At 46.6% G+C, this 24,576-nt stretch overlaps 1 protein-coding gene and 1 long non-coding RNA gene across 2 annotated transcripts in view; one reads left to right on the forward strand and one right to left on the reverse strand.

The window, feature by feature from the left end:
• Positions 1 to 17,381, forward strand: part of Gle1 (GLE1 RNA export mediator) — a 22,378-nt gene extending 4,997 nt beyond the window's left edge. Inside the window, exons 6-16 of the mRNA XM_008843989.3 lie at positions 378 to 632; positions 3,596 to 3,827; positions 4,355 to 4,467; positions 4,598 to 4,667; positions 10,048 to 10,190; positions 10,291 to 10,481; positions 11,156 to 11,285; positions 13,346 to 13,450; positions 14,340 to 14,422; positions 15,658 to 15,721; positions 16,393 to 17,381. Of these exons, the coding sequence (XP_008842211.1) occupies positions 378 to 632; positions 3,596 to 3,827; positions 4,355 to 4,467; positions 4,598 to 4,667; positions 10,048 to 10,190; positions 10,291 to 10,481; positions 11,156 to 11,285; positions 13,346 to 13,450; positions 14,340 to 14,422; positions 15,658 to 15,721; positions 16,393 to 16,461 (1,455 nt within the window). The 3' untranslated portion in view covers positions 16,462 to 17,381. The remainder of the gene's footprint in view (positions 1 to 377; positions 633 to 3,595; positions 3,828 to 4,354; positions 4,468 to 4,597; positions 4,668 to 10,047; positions 10,191 to 10,290; positions 10,482 to 11,155; positions 11,286 to 13,345; positions 13,451 to 14,339; positions 14,423 to 15,657; positions 15,722 to 16,392) is intronic.
• On the reverse strand, positions 16,357 to 23,977 carry LOC103742855. The gene is made up of 3 exons (XR_607641.3): positions 23,695 to 23,977; positions 18,435 to 18,682; positions 16,357 to 16,489 (listed from the first exon to the last, which is right to left on the reverse strand). It is a non-coding gene; the product is annotated as an uncharacterized LOC103742855 (long non-coding RNA).
• Between the last annotated feature and the right edge of the window lie 599 nt (positions 23,978 to 24,576).

Genomic DNA, 24,576 nt, shown 5'->3' on the forward strand with positions numbered 1-24,576 from the left:
CCCCTCTTGCCCCCCCCCCCCCCCCCGCCAAAAGAAGGTTTCCACTGCTAGTTCCCTGTCTCAGAAACCTAGGTTTCTGGATTTCCCCTTTCTCCTTTTACTCCTCAGGGCTCTAGCCTGGGGGATGGTGCCACCCATACTCAGAGCAGGTCTGCTTCCCTCTGCTCTGGAAGTGCCCTCAGAAACCCTTAGAGGTACGATTTACTAATCTAGGTGCTTCACAAGCCAATCAAGTTGAAAATTACAATTAACGAGTGTGTTGGCCCTGGAAAGTCTCGTTTACTGCTCTGAGCCCTCCTGTGAAGAGATGTGGCTCACTCCGTTCTAGAGCAGTATGGAGAGGGAAAGGCCCAGCAACATCATGGCCTTCTCTGTAGATTCTCAACCTGAAGCTGCGGGAGGCAGAACAGCAGCGTGTGAAGCAGGCAGAGCAAGAGCAGCTTCGGAAAGAGGAGGGCCAGGTCCGCCTACGCAGCCTCTATGCCTTACAAGAGGAGGTCTTGCAGCTCAACCAGCAGCTGGATGCCTCAGACCAGCACAAAGACCTGCTGAATGTTGACCTGGCTGCCTTCCAGACCCGGGGCAACCAGCTGTGCAGCCTCATCTCTGGAATCGTTCGAAACACATTGGAGGTAAAGGATTATAGAATAAATGCCTCCTGTCAGAAATGGAGCTGCCTAAAAGGCAGATGGTGTTTTCCCTTAAAAGCAATGCCTGGAGAGATGACTCAGCATTTGAGAGCACTGGGTGCTTTTGCTGAGACTCGGGTTTGATCCCAGCACCTATATGGCAGCTAACAACTGACTATAATTCTAGTTCTAGGGGATCTGATGTCCTCTTCTGTTCTCTAGGGTATTGCATGATGTGGGTGCACTCACCTACATGCAAGCAAAGTACTCATACACATAAAATAAAAATAAAAGTAGCCTGGTGTCGTGGTGCACGCCTTTAATCCCAGCACGCCTTTAATCCCAGCACTCAGGAGGCAGAGGCAGGCAGATCTCTGTGAGTTGCAGGCCAGCCTGGTCTCCATTAGCGAATCCAGGCCAGCTGCAGCTACAGGAAGACCTAGTCTCAAAAAGACCAAAAAAATAAAAAAAATAAACAAAAATAAAAGTAATGCTTGCCTATGGAGGAATAATTATAGGTAATTACTTCATCCAGTGCGGGGAGAGCACTTCCCTAGCATGCATCTGTCCTGGTAAAGTAAAAATCTAGTGAACAAAGCTAATCCATGAAAATAATGATGACATTTATCCTGTCTTCGTACTTTCATTTTATTCCATATTACTTTGGTATTGAAGCATAAAACCAGAGACCAAAGGAAAATTTAAGTTCAATGGAAAAAGGTGACTGTTTGAATGATAGTTAGGTATCTAGATAGATGCTGGGATTAAAGGTATGTGCCACATGCCTGGCCATAGCTTTTATTTTTATTTATGTGTACATGTGTGCATCATGTGTGCACACATGTATGTGGATATACATGGAGGCCAGAATAGGGTATCAAATCCCCTGGAGCTGGAGTTACAGGTGATTGTGAGCCACCTGATGTGGGTGCTGGGAGCCAAGTTTTGGTTTTTGAAAGAGCAGCAAGTGTTCTTAACCACTGAGCCCTCTCTCAGACCCTCTGTTTTTTGTGACAAGGTCTTGCTGTACAGTGCAGTGTGGCTTGGAACTTAAAACCATGCTCCTGCATCTACCTCGAGTCCTGGGATTACAGATGTGACACCACATGCCTGGTGTCATCACAGTTTATAAAAGATTGCTCTGGGGGCTGGAGAGATGGCTCGGTGGTTAAGAGCACTGACTGCTCTTGTGGAGGACCCAGGTTCAATTCCCAGCACCCACATGGCAGCTACGAACTGTCCTTAACTCTGGTTCCAGAGGACTCCGAAGTCCTCTTCTGACCTCCACGGCGTCCCATGACATGGGTGCACTCACATACATGCAGGCAATACACTCATACAAAAAATAAATAAAAAAAAAAGATTGCTCTGACCAGCATTGATGTGAGCATCACAGACGCTGGTTAGATATGGTGGTGTGATGGTAAACCTTTTTTTTTTTAATTTTATGTGTATGAGTGCATTGCTTGCATGTATGTGAGTGCACCCATGTCATGCAGTGCCATGGAGGTCAGCAAAGGGCTTCGGATTCCCCTGTAAAGAGTTAAGGACGGTTTGTAGCTGCGGGGAATCGAACCTGGGTCCTCTGCAAGAGCAGTCAGTGCTCTTAACCGCTGAGCCGTCTCTCCAGCCTGGTAAACTTTTTTTTTTTTTTTGGTCTTTTTGAGACAGGGTTTCCCTGTAGCCCCAGCTGTCCTGGAGCTCACTATGTAGACCAGGCTGGCCTTGAACTCACAGAGATCCACCTGCCTCTGCCTCCCGAGTGTTGGGATTAGAGGTGTGCGCCACCTTGCCCGGCCCCTGGTAAACCTTTTTTTAAAGTTTGTTACTGTTTTGTGTGTGCACCTGTTAGCACGTTCATGCTACTGTACACATGTAGAGGTCAGGGGACAACTTTGTATCAGTTCTTTCCTTCTAGCTTTAGTTGGATTCTGGGGGTCAAACTCAGGTTCTCGGGGTTGCTCAGCAGTTTACCTACTGAGCTATCCTGGTGGCCTTACTTGGTTATTTGAGACAGATAGGGTCTCGCTTTGTAGCTCTGTCTGGCCTCAGACTTGCAGTGGTCCTCTTCCTCTGCTTCCCAGGCATTGAGATTACAGGAGTCAGTCACCACTCTCAGCTCTATGATGATGAGTCTTGTTTTAGAACGTTTATTATTTCATGTGTGTGAGTGTAGTGCCTGCATGCATGCAAGTGCACCCATGTCATACAATGCTAGCAGAGGTCAGAGGAGGTTGGATCCCCTGGAACTGGAGTCATGTGGGTGCTGGGAATCGAACCCAGATCCTCTGCAAGAGCAGCCAGCTCTTTCAACTACTGAGCCATCTCTCCAGCTCTATGATGATAAGTGTTTTTATTTATTTTATTATTTTTGTTTTATGTGTATCAGTGTATTGCCTACATGTGGGTAAGTGCACCAGAGTCGTGCAATGCTCGTGGAGGTCAGAAGAAACTGTCGATCCTGGATCCCCTGGGATTGGGGTTATGGACAGTTGTTAGCTGCCATGTGGGTGCTGGGATTCAAACCCAGGTCTTCTGCAAGAACAGTCAGTGTTCTTAACTGCTGAGCCATTTCTCAAGCCCCATTTTTTTTTTAATTTATTATTTTTATGTGTATGAGTGTGTTGCATGTATGTTAGTGCACCTGTGCCATGCAGTGTCGCAGAGGTCAGAGGAGGGCTTCAGATTCCCCTGGAACTGGAGTTAAGTACAGTTTGTAGTCGCCATGTGGGTGCTGGGAATCGAACCTGGATCCTCTGCAAGAGCAGTCAGTGCTCTTAACCGCTGAGCAATTTCTTCAGCCCCTATAATAAATATTTAAGAGAAGAGGAGGGCAGTAGATATCAACATACAGAACATGTACTTGTTGATCCAGTAGCTCCACTTTAGAAATGTACTAGGTGAGTGTGAGTTAGCCCCACAAAATACCTAGGGAATGAACTCAGCACTGTTTCTTGCTCTGACAGAGTGGCTATCCCACAGCAGAGAACCAAGCTGAGGCTGAGCAAGCCTTGCAGGAAATGCGCGACCTTCTCTCAGACTTGGAGCAGGAGATCAGCAGAGCCTGTGAGCACAAGAAGCAGCAGCAGGAGGAGGAAGCCCGGGCCAAGCTGCAAGAAGCACAGATGCAGCCAGGGCCAGGGGCCCCCACACAGCCTCCAGCCCCCCGCCAAGGCCCTGGAAGGACACAGAGCAAAGGTGTGCGTGGTCTGGGTGTGGTCCTTTAGCTCTGTGTAAGCTTCAGAATGCCGAAAGGAGTGAGACCGAGTAGAGCTGTAGGGTGGTCTGGTTAATCAGAACTTGACATCACGTGCTACAGGCGGTTTTGGCTGATGTGGAACTGATTTCAGATTGAAATTTTTCCACAAGGACTTGAAAGCCTGTCTAATTCTAGTAACAGAATTATTCCAAATGTTGCTGCTGCTGATACTTTCAATGATGCGTGCAGATGTTTATTTAATATATTTGAGGATGAGCACAGCAGTGTTTGAGTGCATAGCCAGACAGTGGGAGTCAGTTTCCACTTACTGTCGCAATGTGACTTAGGCAGACAACCTTTCCTCTTTCTTTGTTCATTAAATGGAGATAGAAGCACAATCTTCTTCACAATGGGATTGTGACCCCTAAACCAACCTGTCCCTGAAAAGTTGATTAGAACAGTTCCTGGCTCATGCTGAATGTCCAGCAAACACTAGCTGCCATGAACACCTGTCTTTTATTCTTAGATCTGCAGATAAAGGTACAAGACAGTACGATGCAGTGGTACCAGCAGCTTCAAGATGCTTCCGCCAAATGTGTTTTGGCTTTTGAGGGCCTGGTTAGCAGCAAGGACGGTCAGGTAGGGGTCAGGTGGGTGGCAAGAATTCTGGTGTCCTAAAAGAATGTCCTGTGTTACGTCCCTTCGTCCTGAAGGCGAGTGCTCAGCCCTTCACAACGCGTCTGCCCTTGTCACTCTTGTCTTCTGGCAGGCCAAGAAGATAAAGATGGACTTGCAGAAGGCTGCCACTATCCCAGTGAGCCAGATCTCCACCATCGCAGGTGGGTCAGAGGGTCAAGAATGTAGAGATTCTGTCCGGCATGGTGGTGCACGCCTTTAATTCCAGCAGTCTGGAGGCGGAAGCAGGCAGTGGGCGGATCTCTGTGAGTTCAAGACCAGCCCACTCTACCTAGTGAGTTCCAGGCCAACTAAGGCTATATGGAGACCCTGTTTCAAAAAGATTTGAAAAAAAAAAAAAATACAGATTCAGAATCTAATTAGGAGCAAGGTTCTGACACAAAGGGTGTGTTCTAGAGATGTGGCTCAGTGGCAGAGTACTTACCTCACATGTTCAAGGGCCTGGGTTTCACTACAAAAAAAAAGTATGTCTAGGGGCTGGAGAGATGGTTCAGTGGTTAAGAACACTGGTTGTTCTTGGAGAAGACCTGGGTTCAAATCCCAGCACCCACATGGCAGCTAACAACTGTCTGTAACTCCAGTTCCAGGGGATCTGTCAGCCTCTTCTGACCTCCACGGGCATTGTATGATACGGGTGCGCTTACCTACATGCAGGCAATATACGCATACACATAAAATAAAAATAATAATTTTTTTAAAAAATTGTATGTCTAAATGTTATGTTACATCCTGTTTTCCTTCTGTTTTTCTTCTTGGAACATAGAGGAGAACTGAATCTAATGATACACACGTGCTTGTAATCCTAGCTAGTTGCTTGGAGACTCTAGCTGGAAGCTTAAAAATTCAGATTTAGCCTGTATAATGTGTGACTTACGAGGCCCTATCTCAGAAAAAGTCCAAAGAGAACTGGAAATACAGCTTTACAAGAACACTTGGCAGTGTGTTAGGTCCTAGGTTCCGTCCCTAGTACTACCAAAGAAACAGGTAATCATGTTTGTTTACTCCTTTTTAAAGGAGTTCTAGTCATTTTATGGAGGTGATGGGAGGTGGGGAGGAAGAGCTGGGATGTGGGGAGGAGGGACTGGGAGGCGGCCAGGAGGACAGTGAGAGCATTTGCCAAAAGACCCTGGTGGATTTTGTTGGTCTTTTTGAAATAGGGCCTCCCTGTAGCCCCAGCTGGCCTGGAACTCACTATGTAGACCAGGCTGGCCTGAACTCACAGAGTTCCACCTGCCTCTGCCTCCTGAGTACTGGGACTAAACGCATGAGCCACCATGCCTGGCTTTCTTTTTAAATGGTGCTTGATGCCTGGCGTGTGAATGTTTGGTGAGTGAAGGTACCTGTAGAGGCCAGAGACATCGGATCTCCAGAAACTGGAGGTGCAGGCAGCTGTGAGCCACTCGACATGGGTGCTGGTAATTGAACTTGGGTTCTCTGGAAGAGCAGTATATGCTTTTAGCTACTGAGCCATCTCTTCAGCCCCAATTTATTTGAGTGTTTTGCCTGAACATAAGTATGTCTTTGTTGTGCAATGCCTACAGAGGCCAGAAGAAGGCATCAGATTTCCTGGAGCTGGAGTTAAAAATGATTGTTAGCCACCTTGTGGGTGCTGGGAACTCTCTGGGTCCTCTGCAAGAGCAGCCAATGTTCTTAACTGCCAAGCCATCGCTCTAGCCCTCTAATTGATTCTTTTTTTTTTTTTTTTTTTTTTTCGGTCTTTTTGAGACAGGGTCTCCCTGTAGCCGCAGCTGTCCCGAACTCACTATGTAGACCAGTCTGGCCTTGAACTCACAGAGATCCGCCTGCCTCTGCCTCCCGAGTGCTGGGATTAAAGGTGTGCGCCACCACGCCCGGCAATTGATTCATTTTTTAATAAACTCTATATTGGGGGCTGGAGAGATGGCTCAGCGGTTAAGAACACTGGTTGTTCTTGCAGAAGACCCGCGTTTGAATCCCCAGCAGCTAACATGGCAGCTAACAACTGTCCGTAGCTCCAGTTCTAGGGGATCTGACAGCCTCTTCTGTCCTCTGCGGGCACTGCACAACACGGGTGCACTTATCTACATGCAGACGACACTCATACACATAAAATAAAAATAAATATTTTTTTAAAAAACATATATTGCCAGGTGTGGTGGCACACACCTTTAATCCCAGCACTTGGGAGGCAGAGGCAGGTGGATCTCTGAGTTCAAGGCCAGCCTTGTCTACATAGTGAGTTCCGGGACAGCTGGGGCTACGGGGAGACCCTGTCTCAAAAAGACCAAAAAAAAAAAACCCAAAAAACTATATATTAATGTAAATTATTTAGAATGGCTAAGAGAACCTAGGAAGGGGGTGGAGAGAGGGAGGGAGGGAAGGTGGGAGGACTAGCCTGGGATGTGCCTTGTGATCTCTGCTTTGTCCTGCTTTGTTCTGCATTAGGTTTTCCAAACCCCAAATATTCTGCCCTCCAGAGTTTCAGAAAACAAAACCACAGAGAAAAAGACCCGTCTTTAGCACCAGAGTTCTGTATCATGGAGCTCTGGACGAGAGGGCCTCCAGATTGCAGGCTGAACCATCAAGAGCGGGAAGAACGTACACAGTTAGCGTTGCTTTGGCTAACCCTAACCCCAGCGCCCCTTAACTTGTTGCTAAAAACACAGGAACATGGCTGAGTGTCCTCAAGAGGCTGTGTGACAGAACTTATATAACCTTTGTTGCCTGAAATTCTTTCTAGAAGAGGACAGAGTATAAATAAATACATAGCTATTGTGGAATTTAAAGTGCTCTTCCCTCTGATAACAGTTGCAAAGGGGTTGGCTGCTCTCCCCAGCCTGGCTCTAGTCTGTCTCTCAGTCACTTCTCACTCTTGCCTCCGGTTGTGGGAGGAGACGGGGGATGTAGGGGTATGGGGGAGGTGGTGGTGCACCATGAACTCCTCAGAGGCTGGCCCTGTCTGCTTCTATGGGCTGTATTTACGTCTTAGCCTCCTGTTTTGGAGGCTGAGGTGCCTTCCTGCCTGACCTCACCCTCTGGAAGTTTCTTCCTGTTTCCATCCCCTCTGTTGGCTGCCAGGCTTGGCTCATTGCTTCTGACCTTTCCTTTGATCCTGAGATTGCTCTCTTCACAGTTCCTTCCTTTAAAAGTGCTTGAGTTGTTCACATGGTAACAGCATTGATTCCCTTGATCCTCTACCTTCCCTTCAGTCTCTGATCTTGCCTGTTTCCATTTGTCCTGTGAACTGTGGCTTCTGTGGCAGAACTGCTTCCCAGACTCTGCCTCCCTTTCTCTAGCGGGTCCCTCAGTGCTTCCCAGGGGTCTGCTCTTACCCCACAGCTCTGCTCATCCCATGTGCTCTGTGACTTCAAACAGTACTTGTGCCCTGGTGACTCCTAGCTCTGTCCTGGGTCATTCCTCTCCACCTACCCCCTCACCCCTCGTTTCTGAGCCTCTAGCAGCCACATGAGGCACTCCTCTGCCTCAGCAAAACCCAGTGCAGCTGTGGGATTAGTGCTCAGTAAGGGTTGAATGAGTGAGAAGAAAAGTGACCTCATTCCTGTCTCAAAAAAAGAGGCTAATATCCATGAATTGTGATGATTGGGGACAATCTAGATGTGGACATAGCTTGGTGGCTATGGTAGGCCATGTCAGGCATAGGGGGGAGAAAGGGAATGGATGGGAGGTTCAGCCAGCGGGGTGTTTGAAACTGTTGCTAACAGCAGTAGATTATGCCTTAGCAGGAATGTGAGTGGGGATGTGTGTGGAAATCTCGATAAGATTCTGGTTTTCTGGAATGATTGTCTTGGGGTTTCTATGCTGCTTTATTTGATGTTTGGTTCCCTCCTGCATCTGGCTTGGGAGGATATTTTTGACACGTAACACTTCTAAAGTGATTAGAAACTTTACAGGGTTCTTCTCTTCTAGGACACCGTGTTAACTACACCTTTGGTTGCAAGTCTGGAACAATGAAAATTCAGATTGAGGAAAAATGATGTTTATCCTAAAGATAAAGACATAGTTCAGAACCCGGTGGCAGGAATGGGGTTGGAGCTCTCAAGAAGGGGAGACTTGACTTTGTTCTTTTTGCTGTCCGCCTCCATCTCTATTTTATAGATAGCTATTGGTCTGTGGGTCAGGTGCAGGCCCCACCCTACCCATGAGACTGTTGTAGGAACCACACTTCAAGGAATGACTCTTAGGTGGCTGATGAGCTCAACCTGACTACCCATAATCTAATGTAGCTGGTGTACAGTGTAGAGCACACGGCTTTCCTACACGTAAACCTGTTAGAACTGTGGCGTTCTGCTTTCCATTCCTGTAACTAACTTGTGAGATACTAAGTTTATAAAAGAAAGGTTTCTTGGCCCAGATTGGAGAGCTTCGGTGTGCGATGACTGTGTTCTGGCTCATGGCAGAGGGAGTGCTGTCCGAGCAGAAGTGCTGACCTGAACTGGGATGAGGAAGGGGGAGGACTGCAGCTGGGGCAGCCGGCCGGCCTCTTAGAGATTGCCTCTGCAGAGCCATGCTGAGGGGCAAGCCAGGTCCTCAGGGACCTTTGGTGGACACTTAAAATCCAAGCTGTAACAGGAACCCGCTGCTGGATCTCTGTGATGGAGAGCCAGCCCCAGAAAAGGGGAACATGAACCAAAGCAGGGAACACCCTCAGAAGGTTCTAGAGGTGCCACTGACTGGTACAGCTCCGGGATCTGTAGCACTGTTTGACACCTTTTTCTTTACCTCAAGATTCATTTTAACTGGGATATATACACATGACTAGAGTACCTGAGGATGCCAGAAGAGAGAGGCTTTGGATCCCCTGGAACTGGAGTTCTAGGTATTAGGAACCAACTGAAATGAGTGCTTAGAACCAAACTCAGGTCCTCTGCAAGAGCAGTATGCGTGCTTAACTGCCTAGCCATTTTTCCAGCCCTTATTTTTATGTTTTTAATTATGTACGTGCTGTGTGTGGGGGGCATGTACACATGAATGCAGGTGTCTGCAGAGGCCAGAGGCATTGGGTTCCCCTGGAGTTGGAGTTATAGGCTGTTGTCAGCCACCTGTTGTGGGTGCTAGGACTCAAACTTGGGTCCTCTACAAGAGCAGAACATGCACTTAACCACTGAAGCATCTCTCCAGCCCCTCCATCTCATTTTTTGAGACAGGGTCTCCCACTGAATCTGGAGCTTGCCATTTTGGCTAGCCTGGCTGGCCAGCAAGTCCCCAGGATCTGTGTTTCTCTACCCGCCTACTGCTGGAATTACAAGCACATCAAACCCAGCTTTTACATGTGCTGGGGCTCCCATGCAGGTCCTCCTGCTAGTGCAAGCCCTTTACCCACTGAGCCAGCCCTGCAGCCCTTTGTTGTATATTCTTCTGCCCTAGTATTTTGGGTTTAGATTCTGAAATGCTACAGGGCAATACATAGCCAACGCCAGCCTTGAGTTCCCGATCTGCCTCTACCTCCCAAGTGTCGGGGTCGGTACAATTATGTACAACCACACACAACTGCGGTTGTATCTTATTGACCTGTTTTCTACCCAGGTTCAAAGTTGAAGGAGGTCTTTGACAAGATCCACAGCCTGCTTTCTGGAAAGCCTGTCCAGTCCGGTGGGCGCTCTGTTTCTATTGCCCTTAATCCACAGGGACTGGACTTTGTTCAGTACAAACTGGCAGAGAAATTTGTGGTGAGAAACCTTGTTGCCGGGGGTATGGGAAAAAGCGTGGTGGGCAGTGTTCAGCCTTCTGCGATACTCATTACACTTCTGCCCATCTCTGTGTTCCCAGAAACAAGGTGAGGAGGAAGTGGCCTCTCACCATGAAGCAGCGTTCCCCATCGCGATCGTGGCCTCTGGGATCTGGGAGCTGCACCCCAGAGTGGGAGAGCTCATCCTTGCTCACCTCCATAAGAAGTGTCCATACTCTGTTCCTTTCTACCCAGCTTTCAAGGAAGGGATGGCTATGGAGGACTATCAGCGGTGAGGTCGTCCTGCTTTCTTCCTTTCCCTTCAGACACAGTGTAATGGGATGGCAATAGACTTGAATTGCTTCCTTCTCCACACAGCTCCTGTGTGCTCTGAAATATAAGGTCTTGAACTAGGAATGGCATTGCCTGCTTGTAATCCCAGGATTTAGAAGGTTGAGGCAGGAAGATTGTGAGTTTCAGGCTAGCCCGGGCTACATAGCACTACTGCTGTCTCCCCCTGCAAAAAAAAAAAAACCAAAAAAAAAAAACCCAAAAAACAGTAGTAGCAGTAGTAGTAGTAGTAGTAGCAGTAGTAGTAGTAGTAGTAGTGGTGTCTGTATTAAGTAAACTGGTCAGCTTTTGGGATTTGTGGATTTCAGTACTGTTTTGTTCACTGGAAAGAATACTGTATCTGTGATATAGGAATCTTGGAATTTATTCCTGTTTTTGTATCTAACAGCTTTGCAGAATTGGGTGAATAATTTAAACCTCTTCGGAGAATCATTTTCCTTATTTGTGAGTTTTCCTTGCAGAGCCTTTGTAGATGTAAATTCGATCATGGCTATGAGTGCTTTATAAAGAGAATATTCTGCAGATTTAAATAGTGCCACATTTAGCTATAAACAGAAATCTGCTTTGTCACCCTCATTTTCACCTTGTCACACTGAAATTTGTCTTCACACCTAGGATGCTCGGCTATCAGGTGACAGATTCTAAAGTGGAACAACAGGACAACTTTCTAAAACGCATGTCTGGGATGATCCGCCTGTATGCTGCCATCATCCAGCTCCGGTGGCCATATGGAAACCGACAGGAGGTAGGAGAGAAAGCCTTGCTGCCGAGGAGGGCCTGTTACCCGGAGTCTGTGTTAGAGTTGCTATTCACAACAAAGAATGTTAGTACTCTCTCTGTACCGTAATGAAACAGCGGAGATGAACAACTTACACGGTGCAGCAGAGCATCGTGAAGAGTGGGTAGAACGGAGCTGCGCACGGCAGCTGGGAAGTGAAAAGGGACTGGAAGGGGCTGGGGTCCGATTTGTCCCTAGTGACCTGACTTCTTTCTACTGGGCCCCACCACCTGCCATTAGTGCCACAGGCAGTTCACCAAGCCTGTAACATGGCCTTTGGGAGCGTTTCTAAACTCCTTTGAAGATGAGGTGCTGCACGATAAAAAGGTAAAGCGTGTGGTAGCCTCATGGGGATTTTTTATTTTATTTTATTAATTTTATTTATTTATTTTTTGTCTTTTTGAGACAGGGTCTTCCTGTAGCCCCAGCTGGCCTTAAACTCACTATGTAGACCAGGCTGGCCTTGAACTCACAGAGATCTGCCTCCTCTACCTCTCAAGTGCTGGGACTAAAGGCATGCGCCACCATGCTCAGCTGAATTTTTTATTTTTTAAATACTTTATTTTATGTGTATCAGTATATTACCTGCATGTGTGTGAGTGCACCTGTGTTAAACAGTGCCCAAAGAGGTCAGGAGATGGTGTCGGGGGATGGAGAAATGACTCTGCTATTAAGAGCACTGGCTGCTCTTGCAGACCTGGATTCAAATCCCAGCACCCACATAGTGGTTAACAATTGTCCATAACCCCAGTTCCAGGTATCCGACACTTTCTTCTGAGTCCATGGCACGGTACAACACAGGTATACTTACATGCAGGCATAACACTCATACACATAAAAAAATTTTTTTTTTTTTTTTTTTTGGTGTTTTTCAAACAGGGTCTCTGATAGCCCCAGCTGGCCTGGAACTTACTATGTAGATGAGGCTGTAATTTTTTTTAAAAAAAGAAGAGGGAATTGTATCCCCTGGAATTAAAGTTACGTATGGTTGTTAGCTGCCATGTGAGTGCGGGTAATTAAACCTGGGTCCTTTGCAAGAGTAGCTAGTGCTCTTAAGCTTAGCCATCTCTCTAGCCCTACTTTTATTTAGTGTTTGTTTGTTTGTTTGTTAGTTTGTTTGTTTGTTTGAGAGAGGGTCTCACTGTGTAGCTCTGACTGGCCTGGGACTTGCAGTGTAGACCAGGCTAGCCTGGATCTCACAGAGATCCTCTTGCCTCTGCCTCCCAAGTGCTGGGAATACAGGTATGTGCCACCACACCTGGCTAGACAATGTTTTTGAATCAACTAAGTTTAATTTCTCCCTCAGCTGAGCCCCTGGAGAACTGATTTTAGAGCAGCGCCTACCAGAGGAGATGCTGAGATAAATCATTAGTTAAGAAAGTTGCAGTTGGGGCTGGAGAGATAGCTCGGCAGTTAGGAGCACTGACTGCTGTTGCAGAGGACCCGGGTTCAATTCCCAGTACCTACATGGTGGCTACAAACTGTCCTTAACTCCAGTTCCAGGGGAATTCGATGCCCTCTTCTGACCTCTGTGGAATTGCATGACACAGGTGCACTCACAATATATGCAGGCAATACACTCAAATACATAAAATAAAAATAATAAATAAAATTTAAAAATAAAATACCAAACCAAACAAGGAGCCAGACATGGTCGTTTATGCTTAAACTCCCATCCTGGGAGGCTGAGCCAGGATTGCCATGAGCTTGAGATCAGCCTGGGCTACAAAGTAAGACCCTGTCTCATAACTCAGAAAGAAATATGAGTAGTGGTCTTGGCCTATTGACTCCTGTCTGAAGGTGACATTTACGTATCAGAGGAACTCTGTAAAGAACATTGGGAGCCTGTGTGGATCAGAACATTTCAGAACAGAATTTCCTTGGCTGTGTTCTTTCTGCCCTGAGGCACATGCATGACCAGATGATGTTGGGTTCATATTTGCTTGGTGATGGCTGAGCGACAGCATTGGGAGTTTATCTCTCTGAACAAAATGACATCACACTGTGACCCACTTCTCTCCTTCTAGGGTCATCCTCATGGCTTAAATCATGGCTGGCGGTGGTTGGCACAGATCTTAAACATGGAGCCTCTGTCAGATGTGACAGCCACCCTACTGTTTGACTTCCTGGAGGTAGGTAATGAAGTTACCATTCAAGAGGAGCTAGTGGTCGAGATCTCAGGACACTGGGGGGCATGAATGGAAGCGGCAGAGTGGAGCTTAGAGGTGAGCAGTGCAGCTGTGCCCCAGGGGACAGGCTGGCTTTCATGTCTACTTACCAGTGTTCTTGACACCGCTTTCCCTTAGGCTAGGATGTGCCATTTTCTTTTCGTTAGGACATACATCCTAGCCTAAGTGAAAAGCAGAATTCATTTTAGGGTTCTAGAATGAGACCCTGGAGCTAGGAACTAGATCACTAGTTCACTAGATCACTAGGCACCAGCACAGTCTCTCTGGGACCACATGGTCTTTTAAGACTTCTTGCTCTGGAAGCCAACTTTCCCTGCTTCTCTGTGCACTGTAAAGGAGCTAGCCATCCTGGGCTGTCAGCCCATCTTAGTTTGCTTTCCCAGTCAAGTATCTCCTCTGTCTAGGAGCTCCTCTGTCTAAGAAACTACTACTGGCCAGTCGTGGTGGTGCATGCCTTTAATTCCCAGCACTTGGGAGGCAGAGGCAGGCAGATCTCTGAGATTGAGGCCAGCCTGGCCTACATAGTGAGTTCCAGGCCGGCTGGGACTATAGGGAGACCCTGTCTCAATCAAAAGAAAAAGAAACAATGCCCAAGAAGGTCAGAAGAAGGCACCAGATCCTCTGGAGCTGGAGTTGCTGATTATTGTTAGCTGCCATGTAGATGGTGGGAACTGAACCCAGGTCCTCTGCAAGAGTGCCAGTGGTCTGAACTGCTGAGCATCTCTCCAGCCCCGAATGGCTGAAGCTTTCTAACGCTGTGATAGAGGGCCTGACTGTCCTCCCATGAATGGATTTCTGTCCTCTGTTCTCATGATTCTGACCTTCCCTCTAGGTGTGCGGGAATGCCCTCATGAAGCAGTACCAGGTCCAGTTCTGGAAGATGATACTTCTCATCCAAGAGGACTACTTCCCCAGGTAGAAGGCTTGCTGTGCAGACCACTGGGGAGTGAGCTCAAACACGGAATGCAGCCGTCAGCCTTGCCTTGTGTGCTAGCGCATGCTGCGTTTCAAAATTACACTCATTAGCTGGGCGTGGTGGTGCACGCCTGTAGTCCCAGCACTTGGGAGGCAGAGGCAGGCAGATCTCTGTGAGTTCAAGGCCAGCCTATTCTACCTAGTGAGTTCTAGGATAGCTGGGGCTACAGGGAGACCCTGCTTCAAAAAGACCAAAAAAATAAAAAAAATTACACTTATTGCTGGGCGTGGTGGTGCATGCCTTTAATCCCAGCACTCAGGAGGCACAGGCAGGCGGATCTCTATGAGTTCAAGGCCAGCCTGGTCTACATAGTTCTAGGACAGCTGGGGCTACAGGGAGACCCTGTCTCAAAAAAAACAAAAAAAAATTACACTTATTTATATTTACTTACAGCAGTGGGGAACTGACAGAGAGGTGGATGTGTACATGCCACAGTGCACATTTTGAGGTTAGCACAACTTGTGGCAGCTAACAACTGTCTGTCAGTCTAGTTCCAGGAGAGCCGACACCATCTTCTGACCTCTGTGGGCATTGTATGACATGGGTGCACCCACCAACATGCAGGCATTACATTCATATACATAAAAATAATAAAATATTAAAAGAAGCCAGGCAAGGTGGCGTACACCTTTAATCCCAGCACTCGGAAGACAAGAGGCAGGCAGATCTTTGTGAGTTTGAGGCCAGCCTGGTCTGCATAGCGAGTTCCAGGCCAGCTGGGAGGCTACAGGGATACCCTGTCTCAAAAAGACTATATATACACACACACACACACACACACACACACACACACATACACATATATGACATTTGGCATTGAGTATGGGTGTCTAGCCCTGTGTTCAACCCAGTGCACAAATGTGCACATACACATACAGACATGCACACTAAAAAGATGCCTGGCTTTTTTGTTGGGGGGAGGAGGTTGAATCAGGATCTCACACTGTAGCTCTATGTGGCCTGGAACTGATAACAATCCGCCCAATCTCAAAACGCTCAGAAAGGGGCCATGCGTGCATCCCTCTACTTTGTCCACTTTGGAAGAAAGGCTCAAACCATTTGGAAATGCAGCAGCATCCTTAGTCTAGAAGAGTCACTAGATCCGGTTTTCACCTCTCTAAAGGACAGGGATGTGTCACAGCTGGGATTCACAAATCTCTCTCTCTCCCTGTAGAATTGAAGCCATCACAAGCTCAGGACAAATGGGTTCCTTCATACGTCTGAAGCAGTTCTTGGAGGTAAGATGTCCTCCGTCCCAGCACGTCTTAACTGTTTGCCTGGACACGTCTGTTTGACGAGTCTCGGTCCTCCACATGCCGACTGCATTTTCCTCCTGTTTGTTTTCCCACATTCCGCTTGCTGTTCATAATCGTCACTTGCCTTCTAGACTATGGGTGTCACTTCGTTCCTACATAGTGTTTTCCACACTGTCAGGCAGCTATCCTACAGATGGATGCACAGTAAGGTCTCGGTAATTTATCTCTCACGTAAACTTTCTGTTTATGCTTGTCAAATAAGGTTCCTTTCTCAGTCCTGGGCTCAAGAACTGTCAAGTGTGGCCACTTTTCTCATGGCATCAGACTGCACTTTCAGTTAGACTCTTCCTCTAAGTACCTGGATGTTTTAACGGATTCATCTTGACAAACTCTCTAGAACTTGGTGGTAGGCGTGCCCAGGTCATTAGCTCACTGACAGATTCCAGGAATGTGGCTGGTTGATGAGAGATGGCAGCAGCTGGGGTCTGGGAGACCAGGGTGGGACAGGCCTCCACAGACGAGAGGACTGACGTGCAGGCTCCTCCCTTTTTGTCCACTGTTCCACAGGACTTGAGCTTGCCGTAGCTGAGTGACTCCCAACTCTAGAGTAGGATCAGGAACTCATTCTGTGTTCTTCATCTCTCCCTGTCCAGAAATGTTTGCAACGCAGGGAGATTCCTGTTCCCAAAGGCTTTCTGACTTCCTCCTTCTGGCGCTCCTGATGTCCCTGTGTCACCGGCCTTCCCCGTTCTGCAGAGGGGCAACAACAAAACAACTGAGGACAGTGGTACTGGGAAGAAATCATGTCAGATTTGTAAATTTGTCAGTGTGTTTTTTATGTTTTTACCACGTGACTTAGATTTTCGCAGTCACAACATTTTGGCCGTCTCTTAGCAGATTTGGTAGTTCCCATAGGTACCCACATGACAGTAAATGGAACTGGCCTTTCTTACTCTCACGGGAAGTTGTGATACTTCAGCCGTTTCACTCTGAGCTGGGATGAGCCCACTGTTTTCACTTTCACCCTGTACTCCATCACTGCTCACATCTGTTCCTAGAAAGAGCGAGACTTCGAAGGTTCCTTGGCAGTATCCTCTAATAGTTGAAGCCTAATCCTTCCATGCAAGTCTGGGTTACAGAATAAGGCACTGTACACTTTATGGCTTATAAAGTGCTCATAAAGGCAGAAAACACATATGAAGTAGGCGTGGACTGAATCCCAGAGTGCGTCCAGGGTAGCTGGGTGTCTTGATTCAAACTGAAAACATGGAGCTGTAGAGGACTCTGTCACCTTCATCTGTAACTTGATCCTGGATGGCTAAGGGTACATGCACTAGATTGGGGACCTTTTCTGTTGTTTTTCAGTCCAAATTAAGATGAGCCAAGATATGGCTTGCAATATTACATGTGAGCTGAACACTCATAAGCAGTGACTTGGTGTTCAGGAGGAACTGACTATTGAGAGAAAAGATTCCCTTATACTGCGGAGGAAGCGGCCACAGCTCTGATCTGTTCCTACATGCTAAGTGCCTTGTGTGGTGGGGTGGTCGTTGGTACTGCTGAATGGCTTGAAGTGACCCGTTCTATTGTTGACTACAGTGCCAAAAATTGAGTAATAAAGCTTGAATTTTAAGAATTCCTACTACTGGTATGTAGTTGCCTTAGTATGATCAGTTTCCTGTACGTGAGTTGTGCGACTCATGGACACGGCAGTGTGTGGGTCTAGTAGAGTGATAGTGTGTGTTTCTTCCTTTTTATCATCTTGACCTTTATCTTGGAAAAACTGGTTTTATATTATTCCTTTAAAAAAAAAAAAATTTGTGCCAGCCAGGTGTGGTGGCGCATACCTTTAATCCCAGCACTTGGGAGGCAGAGGCAGGCAGATCTTTGTGAGTTCAAGGCCAGCCTGGTCTACATAGTGAGTTCCAGGACAGCTGGGGCTACAGGGAGACCCTGTCTCAAAAAGACCAAAAAATAATAATAATAAAAATAACTCCATTAAAAAGAAACAAGGATTTGAGCTGGGCATGGTGGTACACACCTTTAATCCCAGCACTCAGGAGGCAGAGGCAGGTGGATCTCTGTGCGTTCAAGGCCAGCCTGGTCTACATAGTGAGTTCCAGGACAGCTGGGGCTACAGGGAGACCCTGTCTCAAAGAGACAAAAAAAAAAAAACAAAAAAACAAACAAACAAAATTGTTACAGTAGCTTTCGTCACGTGTTTGGCAGCAGTTCCTGGATGGCACTTCCCCTGGTATGTCCTGGAGTGCTAGAATTAAAGGCATGGACCACCACTCCTAGCCAGAAAATACCTTTTTAAAAAGCTTATTTACTTAGAAGGCAGGCAAATCTCTGTGAGTTCCAGGCTAGCTCAAAAAGACCCCCCCCCAAAAAAAAAGCTTATTATCATGGGGGTGCACATGTACCACAGCTTGCCTATGGAGGTCAGAGGACAACTTTATAGAGTCGGTTCTCTCTACATTTACATGGGTTCTGGGGATTGAACTCAAGTCAGGCATACCCCACAAGCTTCTTTACCCACTGAGCCCTCTCTAGAGCCCAGAAATGTATTTTGTAGTTATTTTAATGTCTGTCCTTTGGATGTGATTAGTCTTTGTTCGTCATTCAATGCTAGTTACCCCGATGGAGTCCCAAAGGTAAACAGGAGAGCATTCAGAGTCCAGGTTTTTGATACCTGCTGATAGTGTTGCCTCAGAAATCGTGATCGCCAGCTGATGGGCGCAGCTCCACACAGGTCGATGCATCAGTTTCCTTATCCCAGAATGCTAAGGGCTGCATTCACCCTTCAGCTCAGTCTCGCTTGTCTGCCTGCTTCCTCTGGAGCATGACCTCATTTCTCAGGCTGAGTGCCCACATTTTTTGTCATATCACTGTGATCTGATGATGTGCTGAGAATTCCAATCGGCCAGGAACGCTGCATATCTGAAGTACAGAAGAATGGAGCAGCCCTGGGGTCTTCCCATCGGGCACTGGGAGCCCACCTCTCCTTGGGCTTCCTGTACAGATTCGACTGACATAACAGAGTTAGACATCCTCAGTGCTAGGACAAGAGCTCCTTGAGAGCCACAGAGCTTCTTAAAGGTCCTGTCATAAACCTGGCCACTTCCCTTCCCATTTCTCTGTCCCATCTAGTGAATTCCAGATACTAGATTTCATGTAGACCTACAGAAAGCAGAACTGTGGGCCTTCAGCAAGGTGATGCACTTACAAAAACACACATTTATTATCCCCCACTGGATAGCCGCCTTCATTTATTTTCTTATTATTATTTGGTGTTTTTGAGACAGGGTCTCCCTGTAGCCCCAGCTGGCCTGGAACTCACTATGTAGACCAGGCTCACCTTGAACTCACAGAGATCCACCAGCCTCTGTCTCTTGAGTGCTGTGATTAAAGGTGTGTGCCCCCACACCCGGCTATATTTTATTATTTTTATCTTATGTTGTATGAGTGTATTGCCTGCGTGCATGTAAGTGCACCTGTGTCATGCAATGCCTGCAGAAGTCAGAAGAGGGCGTTGGATTCTCCCTGGAACTGGAGTTAAGGATAGTTGTTAACCACCATGTGGGTGCTAGAAATCTAACCCATGTTCTCTGCAAGAGTGGCCAGTGCTCTTATCCGCTGAGCTATCTCTCCAGCTCCAGCTGGCATTAGAAATACCAGTTCATGGGCCTTGCATGTACACCTGAGTTCTATCAATCACCACCACTGCACAAAACCCAGCTTGGAAATTCAAGGTTGTCATCAGGTACATGGTGAGTCTGAAGCCAGCCTGGTCTACATGAGATGCCTTACCCCCCACCAAAAAAAAAAAAAAGAAAAGAACTCTCAAAGTTAATTCAGATTAGCCAGATGTTGGTAGCACATGCCTTTAATCTTGCCACTCAGGAGGCAGAGGCAGGCAGATCTCTGTGAGTTTAAGGCCAGCCTGGTCTACATAGTGAGTTCCAGGCCAGCTGGGGCTACAGGGAGACCCTGTCTCAAAAAATCCAAAAAAGAAAAAAGTTTATTCAGATTAAAGTATGGATTTTTTTTTCTCTTAGCTCTTTTTGGATGTTTTAAGCTAAGTACAAGGTATGATCCTGGAACCTGGACAAAAAAAAAAGAAAAAAAGCTTATACTATTGGTTTTTGGCTACAGCTGCAGAGATGGCACTGAGATTAAGAGCATTGACTGCTCTTGCAGAAAACCCAGGTTTAGTTCCCAGCACCTATACGGCAGCTAACAACCATCAATAACACCAGTTCCAGAGTGTCTGAGGCCCTCTTCTGACATCCTCAGGCATTGCACACACAGGTGCACTTAGATACATGTAGGCAAAACACTCAAAAATAAATCAGTGATTATGAACACTGGCAAAATTCAAATAATGTCTGTTTAAAAATAGCATTATGGGCTGGGGAGATGGCTCAGTGGTTAAGAGCACTGGGTATTCTTGTCGAACACTTGGGTTCAAATCCTAGCACCCACATGGCAGCTGACAACTGTGTGTAATTCCAGCTCCAGGAGATCTGACACCATCTTCTGACCTCCACAGGCATTGTATGACATGGGTGCACTTACATACATGTATGCAATGCACTCATACACATAAAATATAAATAAAAACAAGATAATAACATTATGTCAGCATTAATTCATTGACAATGAAATACATATTTAAGTAGGAATGAAACTTGGGACTTTTTGTGACTTAACGTCTGAATAGTTAGAGGAATTCAATATATATTGAGTATGGAGGGGTGTATGTGTACATATATGTTCATGTGTCTATATGCAAGTGGGCAGAGACCAAAGGTTGATGCTAGGTGTCTGTCATTCTCCACATTTTTTTTTTTTTTTGAGTCAGAATCTCACTGTGTAGTCCTGACTGGCCTAGAACTTGCTGTATAGAGTAGGCTGGCCTTGAGCTCAGATCTGCGTGCCTCTGCCTCCCAAGGGCTGGAATTAAAGGTGTGAGCCCTCATGCCCAGCTTCCACATTATTTTTTGAGACAGGGTCCCTTAGTCAATCCTGATCTCACTAATTTGGCTAGACTGGCTGGGCAGCCAGACTCAAAAGATCCTCCTGTCTCCACATTGCCAAAGCTGTGATTACAGGCATGCACTGCTATATCTAGCTTTTAAGAAAAATGTGTGTGTGTGTGTGTGTGTGTGTGTGTGTGTGTGTGTGTGTGTATGAGTATCTTGCCTGCATTCATATAAGTGTACCTGCATTGTGCAAGAGGTCAGAAGAGGGTGTTCAGATCCCCTAGAACTGGAGCTACAGAAAGTTAGCTGCCATGTGGGTGCCAGGATTTCAACCTGTGTCCTCTGCAAGAGCAGCAAGTGTTCTTAACCTCCAAGCCGTCTCTCCAGCCCCCCATGTCTGGCTTTTTTACATGGAGCTGGGGATTAAACTCAAGTCTTCATGCTTGCTTGCACAGCAAGCACTTGACTGACTGAGCCATCTCTCCAGCTCTAACATTCTTAAATATACTTCTTGTCCTGCTTCCTTAGGGCAAATCCCTGGATGCGACATTATTGTAATGGGATGCAAACTTTACATGTAGATCTGTACTGTCAACTGGTGTTCCAAAATCATATTTATTTTCTCTCTGCCTTTCTGTCTCTGTCTCTCTCTCATTGGAGAGATTTGTCAGGCAGAAATGAAGGATGAGTGTCAGGAAAGGAAGACTTTCTAATCAGAGAAAAAATGAGCAAAAGCAAGAGGTTAGAAAAGTAATATGTTTTAGCTGCTCTGAGGGAGATTTTTGTGGTTGATTGTAGTCCTGGGATTTGAACCCGGGCTTCACATATGCTAGGCACATATTCTAACAACTGAGCTACACCCCCAGCAAATATCATATTTTGGGGGTAGGTAAACGTAGGTGCATGGAGAAAAATGTAAGAACTCGTGCTGTGTGGACAAGGAAACTGAGGCAGGTGTCAGGCTCCAGCAGGAATTGCTTATAGTTGGGCTAGTCTCAAGACAGTGGGACGTGCCACAGTTTTGTTTTGGGGGTTTTGTTTTGTTTTTTGAAGTTTGACGTGGCTTTTGAAACTGGTTTTAACATATTTAACATAAACAGGAGAGTTGGGTGTACTGGCACCACCTCTGCAATCACAGCACTCTGGAAGCTGAGGTGGAAGGGTTTCCATGAGCTCCGGGCCAGTGTGAGACTCTTCTTTTTTTCTGTTTTTAATGTGTATCAGTATATGCATGTAAGTGCACCCATCACACAATGCTCATGAGTAGAAGAGGGCGTCAGATCCCGTGGAACTGGAGTTACGGACAGTTGTTAACTGCCATGTAGGTGCTGGGAATTGAACTCAGGTTCTCTGCCAGAGCAGTCAGTGCTCTTAACTGCTGAGACATCTCTCCAGCCCCTGAGACCCTGTCTTGAAAAAACTAAAACAACAACAAAAAGACAAGCCTTGGGCTTTGGAGATGGCTTAGCAGGTAAAGGCACTTGCTGCCAAGCCTGATGACCTGAGTTTGCTCTCTGGTACCCACATGATGGAAGGAAAAAGAAAAGCAACTCCTTCAAGAACAGACTCTGACCTCCACACGTCCTGTGGTGCCCATGCACATGCGTGCACACACACACACACACACACACACACACACACACAAGTAAATAGAATATTTTCTGAAAACATGTTCTCAATGGAACAACGAATGTACACATCCATCACTAGCACTGGACTCTAGAACATTCTCATCCTAAGTAGAAACTGCTCCCCCAACTCCATTCCTGCCTCCTCTCAGTCCCTGGCCACCAGTGGTCTCCTCTGTCTCTGCCTCTGACGGACTGCTGCAGGGCTCTGAAGTAGGTGGACTCATGTAATACTGGCTCTCCTGTGTCTGGTTTATTTCACTAGTTTAACATCCTCACCATTCACAAGGTGTGTTTAGGTTTGTGTGACCTGCCTGCAAGCTCTGACTCTGCAGATTGTCATCTGGGAAGAGGTACAGTCCACTTGCAGCATGATTCTTCCCAATCAGCTTCTTGATGGTTTTGGGTTTTTTTGGTTTTTTTTTTTTTTTTTTTTTTTTTTTTTTTTTTTTGTGTGTGTGTGTGTGTGTGTAGAGAAAGTGCACAGGTGACATTCCATGGCTACAACATGTGACAACATTACAATTAGTGTGTTTCCCAGCCAACAGTTGACTATTTGAACAACTTGAGAAGGTAGTCAGGTTCCCAAGCTTAAGCCTGGGTGATGTACCCAGCCTCAGAGGGCTGCAGGAACCAGGAGCTGAGAATTCAGTTGGACTGGCTGCTTCTCTGGAGGCTGTGAGAGGTGGGACCAGAACCCAGAGCTGATTGGTTACCAAGCTGCCACACTGCTGTATTCCTCCCACGTCAGTTCTCTTAAAAACCAGTTATTATGTGCTTTATCTTCTCCCTGTCCACATATCTAACAGAATGTGAAGCATATGCTCAAAGTGTGAGAGGGAGGAAGGCGACAATAGAACCCATGAAGACTGGCTCTTTGATGTCTTATTTCTAGTTTGAAATGAGAACATGGTAGGTGGGTGAGTGGGAGCTTAGGAGAGCTGCGGATAGTTATCTTGGCCTTTCTTCAGATTGCAGAAAGGATCAAAAAATAGGATTTTTAGTTTCTGTATCAAAAAATCTCTCTTTAGCTCTCCAATTTGTCATTTGGTAGAAGCAGTAAAATCCCTATTTCAGATGAGACCTGGGTGACTAGAAACCCACAGCTGGGCTGGAGATACAGCTCAGCAGTGAAGGGCACTGGCTGTTCTTGCAGAAGACCCAGGTTCAAATTCCAGCACCCACATTCACTTACATACATGCAGGCAGTACATGCATACACATAAAATAAAAATGAAATTTTAAAACCCACAGCCCTGAGACCCATTCTTTGCTATGCTAGAAGGGCTTGGAAATTTTGGAGTTATAACTGTGCTAGCCCTTTTGTACCCTTTTGTACCTTATATAAAACCTCGCTGTTGAAGTGGCTGAAGACGCCATGGACGCCGTCAGATGTTTTCAGAAATGCACACACCAGGGAACAGCTCCCCAGTCCGTTTTTCTCTGCGTGGAAGATTGCAGGAAATGTCTCTCAGCGCCTACGTTTTCCCTCTTTCCTCCGGATTTTGTAGGGCTGTTCCTGGGGTGTGGTCAATCCTGTCTCTCCACTCCAAGGAAAAAGGACTGGAAATTTTCCCTCACTAACGAGCCTACAGCCCTGGCAGCTTAGAAATCAAATTGCAGATCCCCACCCAGGCAAACTGCAGAGGACCAGGAAGCCCAAATTCTGGTGCAACGCCCAATGCCTTTCTATTTATTTAAGGAGGAAGGCTGCTTGGTAACCAGGCTGATGCCTGGGGGTGCTGCAGAACTCCCAGCCTGCCAGGCTGCGCAGAATGAGCTGGATGATGCTCACAATGGCGTTTGCCCAATAATCACTGAAATGGGGGAAGGGAAAGAGGGACTTGGCTTTTTTTACGTCTACCTTATAGGGCAGAAATTGCAGGAAACTTGTTTCCTCTTCTCAAAAGCCCAGCATCCACCTGCATAACCGCTTGGGTTCAAATTCTAGCTTTTCTGATGGCTTCATGCCTGACCTGGGGATAGCTCGTTATATCAGGGTGAGCATTTGTAAAATGGGCGAAACGGTATCTACCTCGTAAAATTGATGCAAATATTTTTAAAAAGCCAAAAGGTAGCGCATACAAAGTTAAATTTGTGGGGAAACTAATGTCTTATGAACTAGGACTAACACACCCTGTTCTGGTGACCAAAGAGAAAGCTTTTGCTGTAAGAATGTAAGAATTCTCCAAATCTTTTTACATTTTTATTTTTGTACATT

The sequence above is a fragment of the Nannospalax galili genome, unplaced genomic scaffold (genome assembly GCF_000622305.1).
Source record: "Nannospalax galili isolate Female #2095 unplaced genomic scaffold, S.galili_v1.0 scaffold300, whole genome shotgun sequence".
Lineage (NCBI taxonomy): Eukaryota > Metazoa > Chordata > Mammalia > Rodentia > Spalacidae > Nannospalax > Nannospalax galili.